At 47.8% G+C, this 23,727-nt stretch overlaps 1 protein-coding gene across 1 annotated transcript in view; it reads right to left on the reverse strand.

Annotated features, from left to right (window-relative positions):
- Positions 1–23,490, reverse strand: part of EHHADH (enoyl-CoA hydratase and 3-hydroxyacyl CoA dehydrogenase) — a 48,781-nt gene extending 25,291 nt beyond the window's left edge. Inside the window, exons 1-5 of the mRNA XM_037908600.2 lie at positions 23,261–23,490; positions 12,968–13,071; positions 11,301–11,476; positions 6,109–6,220; positions 725–829 (exon numbers count right to left, since the gene is read on the reverse strand). Of these exons, the coding sequence (XP_037764528.1) occupies positions 725–829; positions 6,109–6,220; positions 11,301–11,476; positions 12,968–13,071; positions 23,261–23,337 (574 nt within the window). The 5' untranslated portion in view covers positions 23,338–23,490. The remainder of the gene's footprint in view (positions 1–724; positions 830–6,108; positions 6,221–11,300; positions 11,477–12,967; positions 13,072–23,260) is intronic.
- Between the last annotated feature and the right edge of the window lie 237 nt (positions 23,491–23,727).

The following is a 23,727-nucleotide window of genomic DNA, read 5'->3' on the forward strand; positions in this document are numbered from 1 at the left end:
ATTTGGCCTAGTGACCTTTAAGTTCTAAATGACCTCTTCATAGGATTGCCATTTCCGGTGTATCTCCCCTCTTCACAACTCAGCTTCTTCTTAGACAATGACAAAGTAAGAACAGCTGATGGCTAAAGAAATGGTGAAATGGGCATTTAGAGACAGATGTACTGGATCAGTATGCCTGGCTGAGGATTTGCCATTACCAAGAGTTCTTTTAGTGCAGCCAGTATTGATTGTGCAGCGAGCTGTGCACAGCACCAACAAGCCTGGCTGTCCAAGAATGTACTGTATTTGGAAAGTGTGCTTAGTCCTCTTATAAACCCAGAAAACCACCTGGGGTGGAAGCAGTGCTGTTCCTCGGGGGTGTGGAAGGGTGTATGTTTAGCATGCATGAGCCATAGGGAATCTTTGTTGCTTTAACTGTATTTGTCCCCATCTCTCTGCCTCATCTGAATTTGTTGAGAGCCTTGAGGCTCACCAGTATTTTTGAGTTTTTCAGCCATACTTCAGAAAAATAATTGCTCTCTATTTAAAGCTTGTTTTCTGTGGAATTCAAAACCCAGCAAAGAGGCAGGAGATCGAAACGGTGTTTGGAAAAGAGCAAGGGTGCTCTTTTCACAGCAGGCCTTCTGGTTAGCCCCAACTGTTCTCCTTCTGGCCCGCTAACCTGACTAGGCTGAGCTGCTCCTCACCAATGGGCTCCTTGTCATTATTACACTTCCTCCCTTACCTGACACTTTGTTTGCCAAGTGGATTGCTGCATTAATTGTGTTTTCTTCCACGATTTCATCAATGATGCCCAGCTTCAGCGCTTCAGCAGCCAGCACACGTTTCCCTATAATGAAGAAATAAGGTGGCTTCAGCTTCCTGCTGTCAGAGATTTCATTACATTCCATTTGATAAAACTTCTGTATTTGGCTGGCCTGAGATATGTTCCCAGTTGGGATGCATTAGTCACACCAGACAGGAACATGCACTGCTAACTAAATCATTAATTGGCTTTCCTCTGGAATGGCAAAAGCAGGTGTGCTGAGATAACACAGAATGGGAAAAAACAAAGGCAAGCTAGCAGTAAAAACTGAAGGCCAGGTACGTCCTGTTCTGTCAGTTTTCTCCTGTTCTAATTAACTTTGAAGTGTGGTTATACACCTTGTATTTCCCCAGTTGTGCTCTCTCAGCACAGCAGGGTACTGAGGAGCAAAACTCCTTTTCATTTAAAATGTCCCACTGTTTTACTACCTAAAGGTTTCAGTAATCTAATGTGTACAGACAAAATGGCAACTCCGTCTTACAAGAAAGAAAATGGTAATAAATATCTAGATAGAGATTACAAAGCCATTCCTTTTGTCCCCCAGTTAGACCACAGCTAATTCCATTCTGCAAGAGATGCATAGGTATGAATGCATGCACACATGAATGTACCATCTAGGGTATGTCTACACTACAAAATTAGGTCGATATTATAGAAGTCGATTTTTAGAAATCAATTTTATACAGTTGATTGCGTATGTCCACACTAAGCGTATTAAGTCGGCGGAGTGCGTCCTCATTACCGCGGCTAGCATTGACTTACGGAGCGGTGCACTGTGGGTAGCTATCCCACAGTTTCCACAGTCTCCGCCGCCCACTGGAATTCTGGGTTAAGCTCCCAATGCCTGATGGGGCAAAAACATTGTCATGGGTGGTTTTGGGTATCTGTCGTCAATCGCCCCTCACTTCGTGAAAGCAACAGCAGACGACAGTTTCGCACCTTTTTTCCGTGCGGACGCCATATTGTTTTCAGCAGACGGTGCAGTAGGGCTGCTAACCATCGTCATCCACTGCTTCCGCTGCAACTCTGCTCTGCTGCTATTGGAAAAATTCGCTACTGAGACATGTTGTCTGTCATGGGCTCCCGGGTACGTGTGCTCTTCCTCGGGAAATGTGCGCGGTGCTAACAGTCGTTATCCACTGCTTCCGCTGCAACTCTGCTCTCCTGCTCTCATGAATCCACCTCGCAGGTCCTCTCATCGCTCTCTATAAATATCTATTCTCATGGCATCTGTCGTCAGCCACCGCTTCCGCTGCAACTCTGCTCTCTTGCAGACACCATATCACAGCAAGCCTGGAGCCCGCTCAGATCACCGCAGCAGTTATGAGCATTGTAAACACCTCGTGCATTATCCTGCAGTATGTTCAGAACCAGAACCTGCAAAGGCAGGCGACGGAAGTGCGGTGACGAGAGTGATGGGGACATGGACACAGATTTCTCTCAAAAGTACAGGCTCCGGCAATTTGGACATCCTGGTGGCAATGGGGCAGCCTCATGCCATGGAATGCCGATTCTGGGTCTGGGAAACAAGCACAGACTGATGGGACTCCATAGTGCTGCAGGTCTGGGATGATTCCCAGTGGCTGTGAAACTCTCGCATGCATAAGGGCACTTTCATGGAATTTTGTGACTTGCTTTCCCCTGCCCTGAAGTGCAAGAATACCAAGATGAGAGCAGCCCTCAGAGTTCACAAGCGAGTGGCGATAACCCTCTGGAAGTTTGCAATGCCAGACAGCTACTGGTCAGCTGGGAATCAATTTGGACTGGGCAAATCTACTGTGGGGGCTGCTGAAATCCAAGTAGCCAACGCAATCACTGAGCTGCTGCTATCAAGGGTAGTGACTCTGGGAAATGTGCAGGTCATAGTGGATGGCTTTGCTGCAATAGGATTCCCTAACTGTGGTGGGGCGATAGATGGAACGCATATCCCTATCTTGGGACCGGACCACCTTGGCAGCCAGTACGTAAAACGCAAGGGGTACTTTTCAATGGTGCTGCAAGTACTGGTGGATCACAAGGGACGTTTCACCGACATCAACGTGGGACGGCTGGGAAAGGTACATGATGCTTGCATCTTCAGGAACTCTGGTCTATCTGAACAGCTGCAGCAAGGGACTTACTTTCCAGACCAGAAAATAACTGTTGGGGATGTTGAAATGCCTATAGTTATCCTTGGGGACCCAGCCTACCCCTTAATGCCATGGCTCATGAAGCCATACACAGGCACCCTGGACAGTAGTCAGGAGCTGTTCAACTATAGGTTGAGCAAGTGCAGAATGGTGGTAGAATGTGCATTTTGACGTTTAAAAGCACGCTGGTGCAGTTTACTGACTCGGTTAGACCTCAGCGAAACCAATATTCCCATTGTTATTGCTGCTTGCTGTGTTCTCCACGATCTCTGTGAGAGTAAGGGGGAGACGTTTATGGTGGGGTGGGAGGTTGAGGCAAGTCGCCTGGCTGCTGATTACGCGCAGCCAGACACCAGGGCGATTAGCACAGCAGAGCGCGCTGCGCATCAGAGAAGCTTTGAAAACCAGTTTCATGACTGGACAGGCTATGGTGTGACAGTTCTGTTTGTTTCTCCTTGATGAAAACCCGCCCCCTTGGTTCACTCTACTTCCCTGTAAGCCAACCGCCCTCCCCCCTCGATCACCACTTGCAGAGGCAAGAAAATCATTGTTGTTTCAAAATCATGCATTCTTTATTAATTCATCACACAAATAGTGGGATAACTGCCAAGGTAGCCTGGGATGGGTGCGGGAGGAGGGAAACACTGGGTGGGGTGGTGGATGAGGGGAGGAGGGAAGGACAAGGCCACACTGCACTTCAAAACTTATTGAATGCCAGCCTTCTGTTGCTTGGGCAGTCCTCTGGGGTGGAGTGGTTGGGTGCCTGGAGCTCCTCCCCCCCGCGTTCTTGGGCATCTGGGTGAGGAAGCTATGGAACTTGGGGTGGAGGGCGGGCAGTTACACAAGGGCTGCAGTGGCGGTCTGTGCTCCTGCTGCCTTTCCTGCTGTTCCATCAGATGCCGGAGCATATCAGTTTGATCCCCCAGTAGCCTCAGCATTGCATCCCACCTCCTCTCATCATGCTGCCACCACCTCTTCTCTTGCTCACGCAACTTCTCATCTTGCTCATCCCTCCTGTCCTCACGTTCATTTTCTGCTTTCCTGGACTCTGCCATTGTTTGCCTCCATGCATTCTGCTGAGCTCTTTCAGTGCGGGAGGACTGCATGAGCTCAGAGAACATTTCATCACGAGTGCATTTTTTTTGCCTTCTTATTTGCACTAGCTTCTGAGACGAAGATGATAGATGGAGCCTTGAAACATTTGCTGCTGCGGGACGAAAAAAAGGGAGAGTAGTATTTAAAGAGACGTTTTAGAGAACAATGCGTAGACTCTTTCACGGTGAACCAAGCTGTTAACATTACATACTACATGTGCTTTCGGTACAAGGTCGCATTTTACCTCTTATATTGGGGGCCTGCCGGTTTGGTGTGAGAGATCACACACGCAGAGCCGGGCAACAGAATTCGGCTTGCAGGCAGCCATGGTAAGCCACAGTCTTTCAGCTTCTTCAACCTTCATAACATATGGGAATGGTTTTAAACAGCAGCGCCCTCCTTTCCCGTACCAAACACCCGTTGGGTTGGCCGTTTAAAAGGAGGGGCTGCAGTTTTTGGGTTAACGTGCAGCACAAACCCAAATCCCCCCCGCTCCTCCCACTACCCAATTCTCTGGGATGATCGCTTCACCCCTCCTCCCACCATATGACTAGTATCAGGGAAGATCCCTGCCAGCCAAACGCGAACAGCTCAGCATGAACGGGCCCCCCGTGCCACCGCGTGGCTAAAAGCGGGGATGATTTCTTTTCAGCCACTGGCAAACAGCCCAGCAAGAACAGCCACCTCTGAATGTCCCCTTAATAATGTCCTTGGAGGATTTCCGCTCCATCCCCAGAGAGGTTAACAGACTTTTCCAGTAGCTGTATTGACCAGGAATGCATCCCAAGTCTTCAGGGCAAATTAATCATTAAACACGCTTGCTTTTAAACCATGTATTATATTTACAAAGGTACACTCACCAGAGGTGCCTTCTCCGGCTTCATGGTCCGGGAGCCCGCCTTGGGAGGGTTGGGAGGGTATTGGCTCCAGGGTGATAAACAGTTCCTGGCTGTCAGGGAGAACGGTTTCTCCGCTTGCCTGTTGTGCGCTATCCTCCTCCTCCTCGTCCCCAAAATCCTCATGACTGTTGCGTGAGACTCCCCCCTTGCAGGTGTCCACGGACAGGTGTGGGGTAGTGGTAGGGGCACCCCTTAGAACTGCATGCAGCTCATCATAGAAGCGGCATGTCTGGGGCTGTGACCCAGAACGGCAGTTTGCCTCTTTGGTTTTTTGGTAGGTTTGCCTGAGCGCCTTAATTTTCACGCGGCACTGCTGCGCATCCCTGTTATAGCCTCTGTCCATCATGCCCTTGGAGATTTTTTCAAATATTTTGGCATTTCGTCTTTTGGAACGGAGTTCTGATAGCATGGATTCGTCTCCCCATACAGCGATCAGATCCAGTACCTCCTGTTCGGTCCATGCTGGAGCTCTTTTGCGATTCTGGGACTGCATGGTCACCTCTGCTGATGAGCTTGCCACGCTGGCCAAACAGGAAATGAAATTCAAAAGTTCCCGGTGCTTTTCCTGTGTACCTGGCTAGTGCATCTGAGTTGAAAGTGCTGTCCAGAGTGGTCACAATGAAGTACTCTGGGATAGCCCCTGGAGGCCAATACTGTTGAATTGCGTCCACACTACCCCAAATTTGACCCGGCGATGTCAATTTCAGCTCTAATCTTATCGGGGAGAAGTACAGAAATCGATTTTAAGAGCCCTTTAAGTCGATAAAAATGGCTTCGTCGTGTGGACGGGTGCAGGGTTAAATCGATCTAACGCCGCTAAATTCAACCTAAACTCATAGTGTAGACCAGGGCCTAGTGTCACACATAAATATGCCTTGGGAGTGTCTGCACACGTCGTGTCTGTGCATTCACACATATATACAGAGTTTATTCTAACATTCTGGCTTTGTCTAAACCAGGATTTAAAGGTTAATCTGTGTTAGCTCGCTCAGTCTAACATCTTCAAAAACTCAAGTTAAGACAAGGCAAGTTGTTTTGACTCAACCAGATTATCATGTGTTAAAATACAATTTGCATTGTCTGACTAGAGTTTTTGAAGATGTTCAGTAGATTGAGCTAGCTAAAATGATCCCGTGTCACATCTTTCCATCCTATTCTAAACAAAGCCACAGAAATTTACCTGTGGTGATTAGGTCAAGTGCAGCTGGGACTCCAATCAGTCTGGGGAGTCTCTGGGTTCCTCCAGCACCTGGAAGTATCCCAAGGGTGACCTCTGGAAGACCTACCCAGGCCTAGAGCCAAGTGAAGGTAAACAGAAGGTCTAATTAAAGAAAGCAATAATTATATACTACATACAGAATATGCAAGTACAGCAGAATCACAGTCACACCCCATTCCTTCTAACAAACTGCTCTGCGGAGTCCCAAAAGGTGCAAATTGTGTTTTTCAGCAATTTATAACTGTGCTAGATCTGGATACATTTTAATGGGAAAAGCAAAAGATACCCCCCTGACACCACAAACATCACCTGCTAAGTTTCAGGTTTCTACTTCAAAAGTAGGGATACACTAGAGCTCTTTCAAAGAAATCAATGAAGAAAAGTTCAACATTGGCAAAACTGCCTATATCCCCCCAACCTAATTCTTGAGAACAGTTTGTTGAAACTTAAAAGAAATCAAACCACTGTTCACATGGTTAAAGTTTAGCAAATTATAAGCAACTGAAACTAGGTGATTATAATGGACAGTATTTGGCAATATTAACTAGAGATGTGGCCACCTACTCTGCCTATATTTGTAAACTTTCAAAACAACTCTAATGCCACAACAGAGTGGTAGAAACTTGAAATTTGGTCAGGATATAAACTTAGGTCACAAATCTGCCTTCAGTAACTTGGTGAACACCTGTGATGGTTTGATGACTTATGCAGGTTTAAAAGTGCTGTTTTTTGCTGGGCGCTATTGGCACTCATACATTCATCAGCTGAATGGAAATTCAGGCTTTCAATATTCCATTGGTTTTCTACATGTGTGCATGAAAAATCTGAGTGGCCTTTTGTTTTTAATGTGTAGGTACATGTAGAATATGATCTGTGAGATTGTGTATGGGATGAAGCATGGCTCCATCATAGGTAGGTATCCCAGTGTGCAACATGCCATCCTCCAGTGCAGTGCCTTTTGGGAACTTTTTGCAATACGTTGTGGGATAGAAATGACTCACCTAGGGATCCCTGGGAACTAGGAGTCAAGTTCCCAGCATGCACCTTTCTCCATCCCATAATGCCATCCATATGCTAAAATGATTGTGCTTTTTTTATTTCCATAAATCCACGTGGCTCTTTTCGCTGTCCATCATCTCTGACAGAAGCCTGGAGCCTGCAGACCTCTGTGCTATTCTCACGAACGCTGGAAATATAGGACACACGATTCTCGTGTATTTGCAAATCCACAGAAAGTACTGCAACAATGGGGGACATGACAATTTCTTGGAGGACAGTTTGCTGAGGGACATAGTGAAAAACAATTCAAGGCTTTTGGTGGCGTTCACAGAGCAGCTGCAGGTGGTGGAGTGCTGCTTCTCGGCCTGAGAAACAAGCACTGGCTGGTGAGATTGCATCATAATGCAGGTTTGGGATGATAAGCAGTGGCTGCAGAACTTTTGATTGTGAAAGGCCAAGTTTCTGGATTCGTGTGCTGAGCTCACCGCAGCCCTCCAGTGCATGGACACCACAATGTGAGCTGCACTGACAGTTGAGAAACAAGTGGCAATCACATTATGGAAGCTTACAATGCTGGATTACTACTGGTCAGTGGGAAATCATTTTAGAGTTGGAAAATCCACAGCGGGGGCCATTGTCATGCAAGCGCGTAGGGTCATTAACCATCTCCTGATATGCAGAACTGTGATTCTGGGCAACGTGCGCAGGACATCATGGATGGATTTGCAGGTTTGGGATTCCTGAACTGAGATGGTATGATAGATGGAACACACATCGCTATTTTGGCACCAGCCCACCTTAATACAGAATATATCAACAGAAAGGGCTACTTTTCTACAGTTATGTAAGCATTTATGGATCACTGGGGATGCTTCACTGATATCAATGTGGGCTGGTCAGAGAAGATGCATGATACTCACATCGTTAAGCACACAGGATGGTTCAGAAAGCTGCAAGCAGGGACATTCTTTCCTGACCAGCGAATTACTATTAGTGATGTTGAAATACCAACAGTGGTTCTCGGAGACCCAGCCTACTCCTTGCTTCTCTAGCTCTTGAAGCCAGACACCTGCTACCTCGACAGCACCAAGGAAAGATTCAACTACCAGCTCAGCAGGTGCAGAACAACAGTTGCATGTGCTTTTGGTAGACTGAAGGGATGCTGACAGTGTTGATTCACATAGTGGCCTCTGGCGTCCTGCATAATATCTGTGAGCCAAAAGGGGAAAAGCTGCTGCCAGGGTGGAGGTGGAGCAGCTGTGAGCAGACTTTGAACAGTCAGACACAACAGCCATTACAAGAGTTCAGTGTGGAACTATATGGTTGAGGAAGGCTTTGAAAGAGCACTTTAATGGTCACTCACAGTAGTGTTCTGTGCTGGAGTGATCTCTGGGCCTGGAGCTTTGGATGCTACTAAGAAATGTCTAGTGCTTGCTGTACATTTATAACTATTACTGTGTGTTTTATTGAAATCAGGAGTTCTGTGGTGCTGTACATTTACAAGTACTGTATGCTTTGAGTACCATTTCACATTCTGCAATATGTGTTGTGAACAGATAAAGATAGTTTTGTTTAAAAAATATAGAAATTTATTGAGTGGAAAAAACAGTGCAGAAAGACAATGAGCAAAACACAACAGGCAATGCAATACAAACTTTTAACACAGACTAACAGCATGGAACTTTAAAAATGGAAAAGCAGCAAACATACCTGTCCTTTTCAGTGCACAAATGTAGTCCCTTGTGGCTACACATATACCAACTGTGGTTCTCACAGGCCAGTGGATGTGAAGCTGTGGTTTTCCTTGCTGTCCCTAGACAAGAAATGGTAGGGGCAGGGATGCAGTCTGTGATGCCACATGGTATGTTGGGGGGCGTAGGGAGCTGCTAGCATCGAGTTCTCTAAGGACTGCAAAGGGTGGGGAGTCCGTGACTTTTGGATCTGTAGGTCAACTAGGGTCTGCAGCATTTGGGACCGGTAACATGTCCTGCCTAGTCCTCTTCCTTCTCCCCCTCATCAAAGTCAGGCGTTCTCAGGGTGTGGAGGGGGCAAAGGTTGCAAAGGCAGAAGCTGCTGATAAAAACAAGACAGATATGTCATTGGATTTATGGTCACAACAGAAAGTGGAAGATAAGGACGGGGGCCTGGCGGGGTTGAAACTAATTCCCATAAAAACTTTTAAAAAGACATGCTTATTGACATGTCAGCTTTGGGGCACCTGTGCACAGTACCGCTCTCCAGCCCCAGCCATAGTGGGTATGGCCCACCAGTGGTGAGGGGAGAGGGGTGGAAGGAATTTTGGTTTCATGAAACAATAAAATGTCGGTGCCTATTTCAATGGGTACAAGCATAGGGCAATGATACTGAGTATTAGGAGAACTTTTTTACCGGTCGTGATGGTTTTAGCTGATATCTCTCTCCTGAGGGTCACAAAGGCACAGAGAGCACAGCTGCTACTTGTGTCTCACAGCTGCCCAGGTCTGTATGCCACTAGCCTGTTTACTGCAGTGGTGCCAGCCAAACTCATCACAGAGTGGCATGGGGAAGTGTCCCACCATTGAGGAAGAAATAGGGCAGCCATCCCTAGAAACCTTCGGGAGAGGATCACAGAGTATCTCCATGAAAGTTTCATCAAGATTTCCTAGGAGGATGCAGTGTACATAAACAAACTGCTTCGCATGATGCCTCCCATCTAATCCAACAGGGGAATGAAAGCAAACACCAACTCAACCTCTGTTTGTTGTACCTCTACCTCCTCTTGTACACGTAAAATTGAAAAGTTGATACTTGTGTCTTGTGAACTTGGGTATGGGTTGGGTGCCATCTTTAGATTTAAACACTGTAAGAAATAATGCATGCACACACTTACCAGAGGTTCCTTCCCCTTCACTGGGCTTGTCCATGCTCAGCTGGTGGGACTGGCTAGACTGTGGTGGAGTCCTGAACAGGTCCTGGCTCATGGCATGACTGGATCCTTCCACTGTATCTCCACCCGCCCCACCTCAACTCCTCTTCCTCCACCAGCTCCTCATTGTTCGGGCTGCTCCAAGGTATCCATGGTGGTCTGCGGAGTGCTGATGGGATCTCTATGAAGTATGGCATGCAGCCAGTTGTCAGAGTGGCAGGTTTGCAGCACAGCACAAGATTGATAGTCGGTCTCCTTGGCTCTGAGGTACGTCTGGTGCAATTCCTTCGCTTTGGCACTGCTGCTGATCCCTGTTGTACCCCTTTGCCTGATTCCCCATTGCAAATATTTTTGCAGATGTTCACATTTCTACAGCTGCTCCATAGCTGTGCTTGCACAGCCTCTTCTCCCCACAGTCCCAGGAGATCCAATATCTCCTGTCTGCTCCAGACAGGAGCAGGTCTAGCGTGTCCAGCCAGCATGGTTGGTTGGGCAGTTGCACACAATAAGAGAGAGTTATTAGGTGTGCTCATGAGGTGGGCAGTCAGGAAAAGGCATTTCAGATATATGTGGGTAGCTTTATAAGGGCTGGGGTGGCTTCTGATCCCTGTGACCCCTGGGCAGTGGAGTTTGCAACTGTGACCAGAGCAGACACTGTTGCAAGGAATGGGGCATAATGGGACAGCTGCTGGAGGATTGTTAGGATGGACCCATGTCATGCAGTGCATCCACCTCAGTAGGTTGACTGTGGCTCTGTGCCATTCAGGGAGGTGGTTTTACTGTGTCATCGTAACAGGGTGCTTACGTTGGCTGGAGACAAATTTGCGTGTAATCAGATACACAAATCGGTTGACACAAGGTGACTTAAGTTGACTTAACTTTGTAGTGCAGAACAGGCCTAAGTCTCACTCTTCCTGTGCACCTTCTTCCCTATTGCCAAGGGCAGTGTAGAGAATGGGAGGAGCTGGGGGTGAAGCTGTTAAGTGGGATCCTCAGCAAGCAAATGAGGCATTTGGTTATGAGCTCTTTCCTCTAGCCTTTCTTCTGCTCCCAGGAAAGCCATGCAACAGCACTCTTATTAATTCAGCCTCGGGTTCCCCTGGGCTCCCTGTCCAGATCCTTCCATTTCCCCTTGCATTTAGAGCAGCTCTAAGCACTTTATGCTGTGTAGGACCTTGTGTAGGAGGACATATCCTTCTAATACATTTGTTGTCCTTTGTTGGACTCTCGATAGTTAACAGCATGTTACCTGTGCATGTGCAATCCTATAGTGACAGCCCAATGCCACCTCCAGTCCTCCACCCAATGCCATGCCTTCAATGGCAGCCACCACAGGCTTTTCACTTCTCTCTATTAGATCAATTACTGATGTCAGATTGGGCCTGTCTCCTGCCTGAACGGAGGAAAACCCTCGAATGTCAGCACCTGAGGAAACACAGAGGAGCTTAACAAGACCATGAAACATCTGCAGGGCAGGAAGTGCTTGTCATTGCTTAGCATGCCCTTCCTTCCAGACAATTAAGCATTAATGCTGACAGACTATGGACTCCTATTCAATCCTGAACTTGAAGGAAAGCAGCCACAATGCACAGATGTGTGAAATAGGTTGGATGTGGTGAAGAAAGCAGTAAAGATAATAAAACCCACTCATGAGCACAGAGGACGCCTTGGGGAGAACCCTGATCTCAATCCTCTCTCTGGGCCTCGTCATAAAACCTTAGGGATAGATAAGGCACAACTAACTCCACCATCATTGTGGAGTTAGCACTGAAATTCCCAAAAATGTTTAGTTAAAGAGGAGGTCAGGCTGACAGTATGCAGTCCAGCTCACAGCTGAAGAGCAATATTACCCTCTCTACGAACATCCCACAGGTTACACCCTCTGGAAGTGAACATGTAAGGGAGCCAGCCACCTAGTTCCCCACTGGGTTCTCGCTCCCCACAGGCCCCCAGTGCGTGGTGTCTGCTCCTTCCCCACCTCTTGGGGAGACTCAGTGGTGGCTCATCTGGGGAGAGACCCCTACTGCAGCAGCTGCCACCACTAGACACTTCTACCACAGCCTGAGAGTTTCGGGGATAGCTTCAGGTCTGTACACAGACATAAAGCCACATGGCATAAAATAACATGGCAGCCGTGCATCAGGGAGAAGGTGGGGCTGTCCTGCCACACCCCACCTTCAGCATACAGCAACTCTCAGTTCTGGCCCTGGATCTGTCCTCAGCCCATCTCCTGGAACCATCAGGGGCTCTCAATGCCAATCAATGTCAGAACTTGAACAGTCTCAATTTGCAGCTCTGTAAAACAGCCCTTTCCATTTCAGGGCAGGTGGCAACACTACGATATGATGAGTTAATAGTTTCTCTTTGCAGGTCATCTTGATGGGGCTACACCTAATTAGCCCTCTGCAGGGAGTGCTTCCCTGAGTTGATCTCAAATCATGATGAGAGTTACCCCGCAATCACAGGCCACTGTCTGCCTAATTTGGTCTATCTATGAAAAACACTATATTAAAGACACATCTGGTCATTGTTGACTGTTACTGCTAGAACAGTAGTTCTCAAACTTTTGTACTGGTGACCCCTTTCACATAGCAAGCCTCTGAGTGTGACCCCCCTTATAAATTAAAACCATTATAAATGCTGGATGCAAAGCGGGGTTTAGGGTGGAGGCTGACAGCTCGCAACCCCCCCATGTAATAACCTCGCGACCCCCTGAGGGATCCCGACCCTCAGTTTGAGAACCCCTGTGCTAGAATAACACAAGCATAGCGAGACTACAGATCATGCTGCTACTCTGAAGGACCACAGAATTGTTCACCATGATCCTTGTAATTACTGTGGAAAAATTCTCATAGGAGGTTGGAATAATTATTGACTCAATATGTGTGTGTATACTAAATAAAGAGAGAATCTTACCTGCACTGAATGTCCCATTTGTCCCACAAATCACAACAGCTTTCACAGCAGGATCTGCATCTGCTTTCTTCACTCCTTGCTCTAAAGCCCGAACAACTGCAGAGCTAAAACAAATCAACAACAATGCTGCCATTGAGCCTGTCAATCAGGACTGCAACCTGGGGGCCCTCTGGAGGCACATGCGATATCTCTCCCTGCAACCACCTGGGCTTGGGTAAAGAAACCGAAGGGAGAAAAAAGAAAAGGAGTACTAGTGGCACCTTAGAGACTAACCAATTTATTTGAGCATAAGCTTTTGTGAGCTACAGCTCACTTCATCGTAGCATCACTTCATTGTAGGTCACGAAAGCGTATGCTCAAATAAATTGGTTAGTCTCTAAGGTGCCATAAGTACTCCTTTTCTTTTTGCGAATACAGACTAATGCGGCTGCTACTCCGAAGGGAGAAGACAGCCAGAGACTGAAGCCAGCAAGACCAGCTTAAGCAGAGGCCTGTGGATGCTGGTAATGACATCAATATTTTGGACAGTTTTGATGGGGCTTTCTCTCTGTCCTGCTTGGCTGTTTGCTGCAAACCCTCCTTCACAGTCTCCTCATCTCAACCCCACTGCACATATGCCCCCTGACCTTCAGTGTCTCCTCCCCTTCCTTGGTCTTTCCATTTAGACAATCTCTTCCCATCAAAACCCCACTCCCAAAAAATAAAAAAATTGTGTAACTCTCATGACATCTGTAGCTATCACATTGTACATTCTGCCTTGAGTGTCTCTTTGGGGTGTCAGTGCTCTGGGGCAGGAAGTGTCTGCTACTATCTGTACAGTGCCTAGCATAAGTGGGCCCTGTTCTCAGTGTGTCCCTATGCAATACTGTGATAAACAAGATTAATAATAATCTCAACTCCACCCCGTCTCTCGCCCATGTAGCCAGGCTCCAAACTGAAGGGACATATAAATGGGAAGTAGCCCAGGGCAGCGGATTTAGACTTGCTGCTGGGAAAACCCTGCTGGTGTTAAGTATTAGAAGGGTAGCCGTATTAGTCTGTATCCACAAAAACAACAAGGAATCCGGTGGCACCTTAAAGACTAACAGATTTATTTGGCCATAAGCATTCGTGGGTAAAAAACTCCACTTCTTCAGGTGCATGGAGTGAAAATTACAGATACAGGCATAAATATACTGGCACATGAAGAGAAGGGAGTTACCTTGGAGAACCAGTGCTGACAAGGCCAATTCAGTCAGGGTGGATGTGGTCCACCCCCAATAACTGATGTTGGTATTGCTTCCCATAGGGACATGGAGTGGGAAGGCCTGGGTCCTCCTACCATATCCCCTTAAGGGACAAGGCCCAAGTTGAGGTGGAGAACTGAAAATTCTTGGCTTAGTGTCAGGAACAGCCACCTCTACTACCCTGACAAAGAACAAGGGGCTGGAAGTCAGGTATTCTCCACCACCAGGCCCTCCAAGCATCCATCACACCATCTATGGTACCGTACTTGTAGCAGGGTGGTCACCCCGCTCCTGCACTGAAGGGGTTAAAACAGCCCTGGGAGAGGGCTTCCCTGGGGAGCCAATAGTAAAAGCAGCCCTGGAGAAGGCTGTGGCTGGGAAAAGCTAGGCTGACTGGGGGAAGCAGCCACAGCTGGCCCTATAAGAGGGCTGAGGGCCAGGAGCTGTAGGAATCTCACTCTAGTCCTGGAGTGGGAAGGGCTAGCTGCCTGGGAGCAAGGTACCTGAGGTGGAGCAGTGCTGGGGAAGGGCAGAGGGAGCTGGGGAGCTCCAGCCTTGTAAAACCACAGGCTGCAGGCCTTGTTTAAGGCCAAAAGATACTGGGGCTGCAGAAGGGCAGCCCAGAGATAGGCAAAGGCAGCAGGTCCTAACCCCTTGTCAATGATGAGTGGCCATTACACTGCAGTCTGCCCCAGTGAGCAGAGGCTAGATGATGGCTGGCAGTAGTCACTGAAGCAAGGTGGGTTTAGAGGGTTGGGGGTTCCCCTAGGAGGGGAGACCCAGAGTAGGGGTACTGCAGAGGGCAGAACCCCAGGATAAGCGGCACCGGGGTTTGGGAGGAACATGGGGCCAATGGCAGGCGAGACATCGGCCTGCAGAGGGCGTGCCAAAGGCTGGAAAGAGCTAATTCCCAAGACGACCAGCAGGAGACACTGCACCAGTGAGTCTTGACATCGCTACAGTACTATATGTATGACCATCAGTAATTAACAAAGGGCTACATTGCTAATGGCTCTGAATGCTGAAATCAGATAAGATAATAAAACCAATTTTGCCATGATGCAGGGAAACAGACTAGATGACTCACTAAAGGTTCTTTTCAAAGCATATAATTATACGTATCTGGATATCAAACCTTTCTAATTCAGCCATTTCATCTTCTATGGGATGAATACACATTAAAAAGTTTTTTGCATATGATCAGCAGTTATAACATGCTGAGTGTGCTCAGAAGTGTGGTAAACCAGGAGTTAATTTGCACTGGGGAGAGATTTGTGGGGTTTTATGGAAAAAAGTGTGTGTCACAGGTTACTCCTTCTGTCAAGCCTAAGGAAATCCGTCACTTGAGGCTGATACCAAGGGGCAATTCTACCCTCCATTCCCTGTCTTTCCTATCACAGCCTAACACAGAACTGATTTTTCCCAGGGAATAACTGACACTCTGCTAGTACATAAAATTTCCTTTCCCCTCACTCAGCTTGTAGCTTTCATAAATGGGATCATGTTTTTTTGTTTTTTAAGAATTCTAAGAAAAACAATTTTTACTGAAAGCAGGACAAAGGCCAAGAGGAACACCTAACTCTGCACTAGCCTCTCACTCTTGTCAGGTCCAGACAATACACTTGCTCCCATGACAGATGCTGCAGGCCCAATGTATACAAAGTTAGTAACATGCATCCTTATTAGAATGTGCTTCCAAAAAACATAACTTACCATGAAGATTCCTATAATAAGTAATTATAATAATACACAAGAACATCAGAGTTGAAAAATGAGCATAAAAGGAATAGAAGTAGCCAGTTATATTTACACATGTATTTCATTACCATGACAGTATATCCATTCAGTTAACAATGGTGTGAAAATTCACTGTACACATTCCTACAACTTTAACCCTTTCAAGATATGCCTAGCTAAGATATGCATGTATTTGTGCAAAGTTTATATAATGAGAAAGACATTCAGAGAGTTCATAAGGGTGCATGCGGTTGACTTACTGTAGATATATTGGAATGTATATGGTGAATTTTCACTTCATTACTGTTAACTAAATGTATGCCCTGTAAGGTAAGCAAATACTTATGAAGATGACCTTAACATCCTTTTATGCATAGGGTTTTCTTAATTGTAATGATCTTGTCCTGTATTTTATATTATTTTGAGTAGCAATTTCAACTAAGTTAGTTAAGCTTTTTGAATGGGAACTTCGTTCAATTTTTTAAAAAGAACATAAGAAGCCCTGAAGGTTAACTAGGCTTCCTCTTAAAAAAACAAACAAAAAAAGTGCCAAGAACAAAATTTTTCTCTGTCAAACAGGACCGGCTCTAGGCACCAGCAAAGCAAGCACGTGCTTGGGGAGGCACAATGCCAGGAGCGGCATTCCGGCCACCCTTTTTTTTTTGCTTGGGCAGTTGCAGCAAATTTTTTGCTTGAGGCGGCAAAAAACCTAGAGCCGGCTCCGCTGTCAAACACTTTGCGTTCACAAGATAGGCACTCCTCTGCTCAGACTTTAGGAGGTTCATAGCAGAAAGGTTTCCCTTCTGCAAACTACTTAACATACACAGAAAGGGAAGAATGGAAGGTGTGCAAAAGTTTAGCTGTCCTCCAGTGAATCTACTAAGATGTGCAACAACTTTGCTGCATATCTTGCACGACTGTGTATCTAAGGAGGTGCACTGGTGGATTCACAGATGCATAATTTAAGACCACAAAGGACTATTAGATGACATAAGCTCCTATGCACTATGGTAAATACAAATAAGAATAATCTAGCCTAGCTCCTGTATATCACATTTCATGCTGGTATCCAACCAAGCCCAATGATTTGTGCTTTGCTCATGCATATCTTCCCCAAAGACAACCAGTCTTGATTTGAAGATATCAAGAGGTGGAGAATCCACCACTTCCTGGGGTAGTTTGTTCCAGTGGTTAATCATCCTCACTATTAAAAAAGGGTGCCTTATTTCCAGTTTGAATTTGTCAAGCTTCAGCTTCCAGCCATTGGTTCTTGTTCTGTCTTTCTCTACGAGATTAAAGAGCCCTTTAGTACCTGATATTTTCTCCCTAAGAAGGTATCTATGACGTTGCACTCTACATGTTTTAGGGAAATATGCTTATGAGTATAAATATGATGTAACTGGAACATGCTTTATGCAAAAAGTCTCTTGTAAGATATCATTACAAGGGTTATAACCTACTGAATATATTCCTCCTATTTGTATGCATGTAACATTCTTGTATCTGAAGCTAGAAATATAAAGTATAACTCTGAGATCCTATTGTAATTATGCAAAGTGTGGGCCATTAATGGTGGTTTAGAATCATGATGGCTCCCACTGACTAGGACAGGCGTGGGCAAACTAGGCCCATCAGGGCTTTGGATTCAGCCAGTGGGACTGCCACCCTCGTGGCGTTGCGGGCCCTGCAGCGCTCCAGGAAGCAGCTGGCACCACGTCCCTGCGGCCCCTGAAGGGGGGGGGGGGGGAGGGAAGAGGGCTCCATGTGATGCCCTTGCCTGCAGGCACTGCCCCTGCCCCCACCCCGCAGCTCCCATTGGCCAGGAACTGCAGCCAGTGGGAGCTGCGGGGGAGGGGCGGCAGTACCTGCAGCCGAGGGCAGCGTGTGGAACCCTCTGCACCCGCACCCCCACCCCAGGGGCCGCAGAGATGTGGTGCCGGCCGCTTCTGGGAGCGGCGTGGGGCCAGGGCAGGCAGGGAGCCAGCCTTAGCCCTGCTGCGTGCTGCTGCCACCCTGGAGCCGCTCCAGGTAAGTGGTGCCAGGCCAGAGCCCGCACTGTGAACCCCTCCTGCACCCTGCACCCCAAACCCCTGAGTCCCCTGAAGCACCCAGCACACTTCTGTGCCCCAATCCCCTGCCCGAGCCCCCTCCCACACCATTCCTGCACCCCAACCCCCTTCCTGCACCCTGCACCTCTCCTGCACCCCAACCCCCTGCCCTGAGCCCCTTCCTGCACACTGCACTCCTTCCTGCACCCCAACCCCTGCCCCAGCCCTACATTCATGGCCCTGCATGCAATTTCCCCACCCAGATGTGGCCCTTGGGCCAAAAAGTTTGCCCACCCCTGGACTAGGACAATTGATTGTAGATGGTTTATTTACCTGCAAACCTGCTTGGGTACGTGAGGGCCAGCCCTAAAAGAATGGTGGCTGGGGTCTCACAGGACATGTGAACAGGTCACCTGATACTGGAATCCATCTTAAACCTGGTGCTTTTCCATTTAGAAGGAGGGGTGGAGACCCAGAGACACACAAGATTCCCGCCTTGGGCCAAAGCTATAAAAAGGGAAGGAGCATGACAGAGGAGGCTGCCAGTAATGAGAAGACCTTTAGTTTCCACCTACGATGTCTGCTGGAACTAACAAGAACTGTACCAGGGGAAAGGATTGGTCCCAGACTAGGAAGAAGTCTAATCTGTGAAAAAAGCTTATTGGAACATCTCTGAGGGTGAGATATTACCTGTAATCAGTTTTTTTATGTATTAGGCTTAGACTTGCGTGTTTTTGCTTTATTCTGCTTGGTGACTTACTTTGTTCTGTCTGTTATTACTTAAATCCTACTTTTTATACTTAATAAAATCACTTTTATTTATTAATGAACCCAGAGTAAGTGATTAATACCTTATGGAGCAAACAGCTGTGCATATCTCTCTATCAGTGTTACAGAGGGTGGACAATTTATGAGTTTACCCTGTATAAGCTTTATACAGAGTAAAACTGATTTATTTGGGGTTTGGATCCCATTGGGAACTGGGTGTCTGGGTGTTGGAGATAGGTGACCTGCTAAGCAGTTTTTGGTTAAAGTCTGCAGCTTTGGGGGTGTGGACCAGACCCGAGTCTGTGTTGCAGCAGGCTAGTGTGTCTGGTTCAACAAGGCAGGGTTCTGAAGTCCTAAGCTGGCAGGAAACAGGCTCAGAGGTAATTCCAGCATGTCAGGTGACAGTCCCAAGGGGGTCTCTGTAACCGAACCCATCACAGTACCTATACACGGTTATCAAGTCACTGCTCAATCTTCTTTCTGATAAACCAAACAGATTGAGCTCTTTCAGTGTCACTGTAAGGCATTTTCTCCAGTGCTCAGATAATTTCTGTAGCTCTTTTCTGCACTGTCTCCATTTTATCAACATCCCTTTTCAAATGTGAACACTGTCTACGGTATCCCAGTATCAGCTGGAGAGCTATTCTCTTGTGGATAAGAAGAATTGGCTTCAATTTTTGCCAGGATGATTTTCTGACAAAGAAATACCCTTTTTTGCAAAATGGAAATTTTCCATTTTACTGAAATTTTTTTCCATGGGGGTCAATTAAAATGACAGCTCCCTGCTGCAGGCAGAAAATGAAATTGACAGACAGCTGCCGAGGCTCTGGGGCCAAAAAGGCACAGAGCCAGGACACTCAGCCTCCTTGCCTAGCTCTACGAAGTTGGACAGGCACAGCGCTGGGGTGCTCAGCTCCTGTGGCTTCAGGGTTGGAAGGAAGGCGAGAGGCTGAGCATGCCAGCTCTCTGGCTCTCAGGCAGCCAGGCAGGAAGGCTCTTGTCAATTAAGTAAAATGGACAAGAGCCTGCCAGGCGGGCAGCTGGGAAAATCCATTTTGGTTCTCCCAAAACGAAATTTTCCATTAATTTGTTTCCAGCAAAATAATTTGCTTTTTTGGTGTCTCATCCTAATTCAGGACAAATCCCACCCCCCCCAAAAAAACAACCTGTAAAGTATTTTGCAGGAATTTCTTTTTTCTGACCAGCTCTTCTCTTAAAGCTCAGCAAAGAGAAAAAGTCCCCTTTGCTGAAAAGTTCCTGAGCTGCACAGACAAGGGGAGTCTAGGATTCCTGAGCTGAAAGAGAAAGTTGCACTCAGACCTCTGATATTTAAGAGACACTGTGGAAAAGTCATCTGTCCGTCTCCGTTCTGCTGCAGGGTGGAGTCTCTGTTCTCCTGCAAAGTTCCTGAGCTCTGCATAAGGGAAGAGCCTCTGATATTTTGGAAGAAAACAGTTACAGAGCCTCCTCTCTCCAGCAAAGCCCAGGTGCCTCTCCCACAATGCCTTTTACATTTTAAGAGGCTACGAACACTTCCCCTGAACTCATAGGAAAGCAGCAGCAGCTACAGAACCAGGCCAGTGAGGGGAAGTGCTGCATCTGAGCAACTTCTACTGATTTCTGTGGGAGTTTGTTGGTATGCGGGAGCTGCAAAATTGGGCCTTGGGGAGCCCTGCTTCTGCCGAATGCACTGCCTTCCAAGCCTCTGACTAGTTACATTTCTTTCTCGTACTCACCTCTAAAACTGATTTATTTATTTGAGAGAGAATGTTTCCTCTGTAGACTTCTCTGACAATCCTGGAATCTTATTATATATATATTCCAAATATTTATCTGTCACTCTGAAGCCTAGAAAACCTGAGTCAATATGAGGCAAAGGAAACAGCTACAAGCATGGTTAAGGGTTCTTCTTGTTTAGAATATCATCTGGTTGAATCATCATAAGGATTCACAGTCTGTTACCACCCAATTAAGTTCTCATTCATTTTCAGCTTTACAAATTGTACCCTTACGACAACCTGCACTTTTACCCAGTACAGAAAAGCTCTAGGCCCCTTTGACATAAAATATAAAGATCAATAATTCCCTTCATTTTTTACTAAATTGCACCAATTCCATCCCATATAATCGCCCCAACCAACAAACCCACAGTCAAAAGTTGAAACAATCATCCTTTTCCAATCATTTACACTGATGACTCAACAACCTTTACAGGCACTCAGGAAAAGACATGGGCTTTATAGTGTGCCCCACAGGCCATCAAGTTTGGGCTGTTTTGAATCAAGGAAGGGGAACAAGTTCCAAAGCCACAGGCACCGCAAAGAGTGCCCTCCCAACAGCACTCATTAATACGGTAATCACAGTAATAATTTTATTTTAAACTAATATATGCACAAGATCAGTTTAGATCTACATCAACCAACAGATTTGTGCTTCAACAAAAATATTTGCAGATTAAGGGAATCAAAAAAAAAAAAGTTGGACATCAAAACTAGAATCTGAAAAAATAGACCTTTTTAAATTCCTTCAAAGTCCTAAACATGTTTAATTTCCAGAATATTATCCATTTTAAAAATGGGTGGTGGTATTGTGGATATGAAACACATTTATGTTCATCCCTAACAAAGAAAACTGAAACTTCACTTTGAAAATCTCAGAGAAAAACTTAGTTGACGGTGATACTCAAGTTCTTGTGCTTCTTTAAGCCAGGTTGGGCTCCCTCCTGCTTTACAGAGACTCCAAAAAGTATGTGTGCCATGGGTGCTGGAACTAGGGGTGCTGCAGCACCTCCTGCCTTGAAGTGGTTTCCATCATATACAGGGTTTACAGTTTGTTTCAATGGCTCTCAGCACCCCCACTACAAAAATTTGTTCCAGCACCCCTGATGTGTGCTTCTGTTTCTTTGTATCAAAATGGTGAAGGACTGTACACATTTGAGTTAATTTCATGGAGGATTACAGTACCTGTGGTTAGATATTTGGCGGTGTGTATGTGTGTGTTCTCCCTGCATGCTGCCCCAGCTCTGTGCAGACAGCCAGCATGGCAGACCTCGAGCGAACTGCCCAGTGATCACAAGATCCATGAAGGTACGAAGGCACCAGGCCTGGTTTATTGTCAACAAAGCACGGTAATAGCACCTGACAGACTCTATGAGGATACTAAGACATCAAGGGAGGCAGGTATCATAGGCTGGAGGAGGCTGAGCCTACCCAAACAGCCACGTGTGGCCTCGCCCCCACTTCCCCTCCTGCTTCCCGTTCTGCAGGCAACTCTTCCTGTGTGCCATGGCCCCAGATGGGGCTGGCACCGGGGCTGCGCTGCCCGGCCTCCCAGCGCTGGGAGGGCTGGGGCTGAGCTGCCTGGCCTCCTGGCACTCCGGGGCTGGGGCTATGCTGCCCGGCCTCTCGGCACTGTGGCGGGGGTGCAGCCAGTAGCCGCAGTGGCGGGGGGACCTCTGGGCTCTGTTGACCGGCACAGAAGGAGTGGAGGCTTGGGCAGAAGGAGCAGGGAGGGGTCTAGCCTCCCCGAGCCAGCGGTTCACCCGCCGCCCACATAAGACATATATGCCCATGACAATGGAGGCAGCTCAGTGAATGGTGAGACTTTCCATTCCCCCCCCACCCCAGACAAAGATATTCCCTCCAAGATACATCTTTATAACCTGATACAAACAAGATACGTACTGCCTCTGACATAGTTACTGCCCCCGACATGGCTAGTTATCACCCATCACCCTGTACATGTTGGTTCAACTAAAACATCTTTATTGCGTACAGTACTGTTATCCTGACCTTTTCTTTTAAGAGAGCTCAGTGTGTTCCTGTTATCCTTGGGGAATGTTTTTGTACCATCCTTGATATGGGGATGTGTCTGTGTGAGTACTCTATGCTTAGTACTTCTTAGGAATGTGTATTTCTGCAACATCAGCAGTGTTTTGCCAGATTCTGTGAGCATGGCCTGCCTAATACCAGGCCTCTGATACACGGGCTTATGTCTCAGGCTCTCTTCCCCCTACAGTACCCACACAAGGAACTTTTGTTTTTTTAAGTAAATGCAGTAAAAGTCAATTGATTATAAAGTAAGCAGGTTAATGTTTAGAGACAAACCACCAGCTAATTCTGCAACATTGCCAAATTCCCTTCCAGTGCCAGGGTTCTGTTAAGCCAGGGCCAGAGTACAGGGTCAGGGTATCGCTGCAGGCCCATGAACGCACCGGCTGTGCGTGTCCGAACGGGGCACACCCCGCACACAGCGCTACTGGGGCTCGGCCGCCGAACCCCGGCCTGTCCCTGCTGCGGCCGGAGCTGTGCGGAGGGAGGTGCTGGAGCCCAGCCCAGCCCCGGGCGAGGTGCACGGGCGGGCGGAGATACCGGCTCTGCCCACCACCGCACAGGCTCAGCACGAAACAAGGGGTGCCCCGCTGCCCTTCCCGGCGCTGCAGCGCGCCCCTCACCCCGGGAGCTGCTGCTGGCTCCCCCAGTGTGACGGGGGGGGGGGGGAGCCCCGGCCGTTACCTCAGCGCGTTGAGCGGGGGGTTGTTCAGGCGGATCATCGCCACGGCCGCCGCCCCACGCGCGTACTGCTGCGCCATCCTCGCCGCCAGCGGCCTGGACTGTGCCCGGGGCGGGGCCCGCCGGCGGCGGGGCGGTCCCGTGTTCCCGAGCGGCTGCGGCAAAGCCCTGGGGAGCGCTCGTGAGCTGGCGGAGCGCCCCGCCCCCCGCCGCAAGGCCCAGCCCCGCCCGCACGCAGCGGTACAGGGTACGCGCTCCCACCCCAGCTCACGCTGCCACTGCCACAACCGCCCGGCATTGAGACACAGTCACCCCTCCCAGAGCACACCTCCATTGCATGCCCCCCCCCCCGCCCTCAACAGCTGCCTATTGGGTACAATGCTCCCGCAGAGCACATCATTGCCCCATCCCAAGGCATACCAGACCACTCCCAGACGGGACAAACCACCCTCCCCAGCACACCGCCATGG

Source organism: Chelonia mydas, chromosome 9 (assembly GCF_015237465.2).
Source record: "Chelonia mydas isolate rCheMyd1 chromosome 9, rCheMyd1.pri.v2, whole genome shotgun sequence".
Classification (NCBI taxonomy): Eukaryota; Metazoa; Chordata; order Testudines; family Cheloniidae; genus Chelonia; species Chelonia mydas.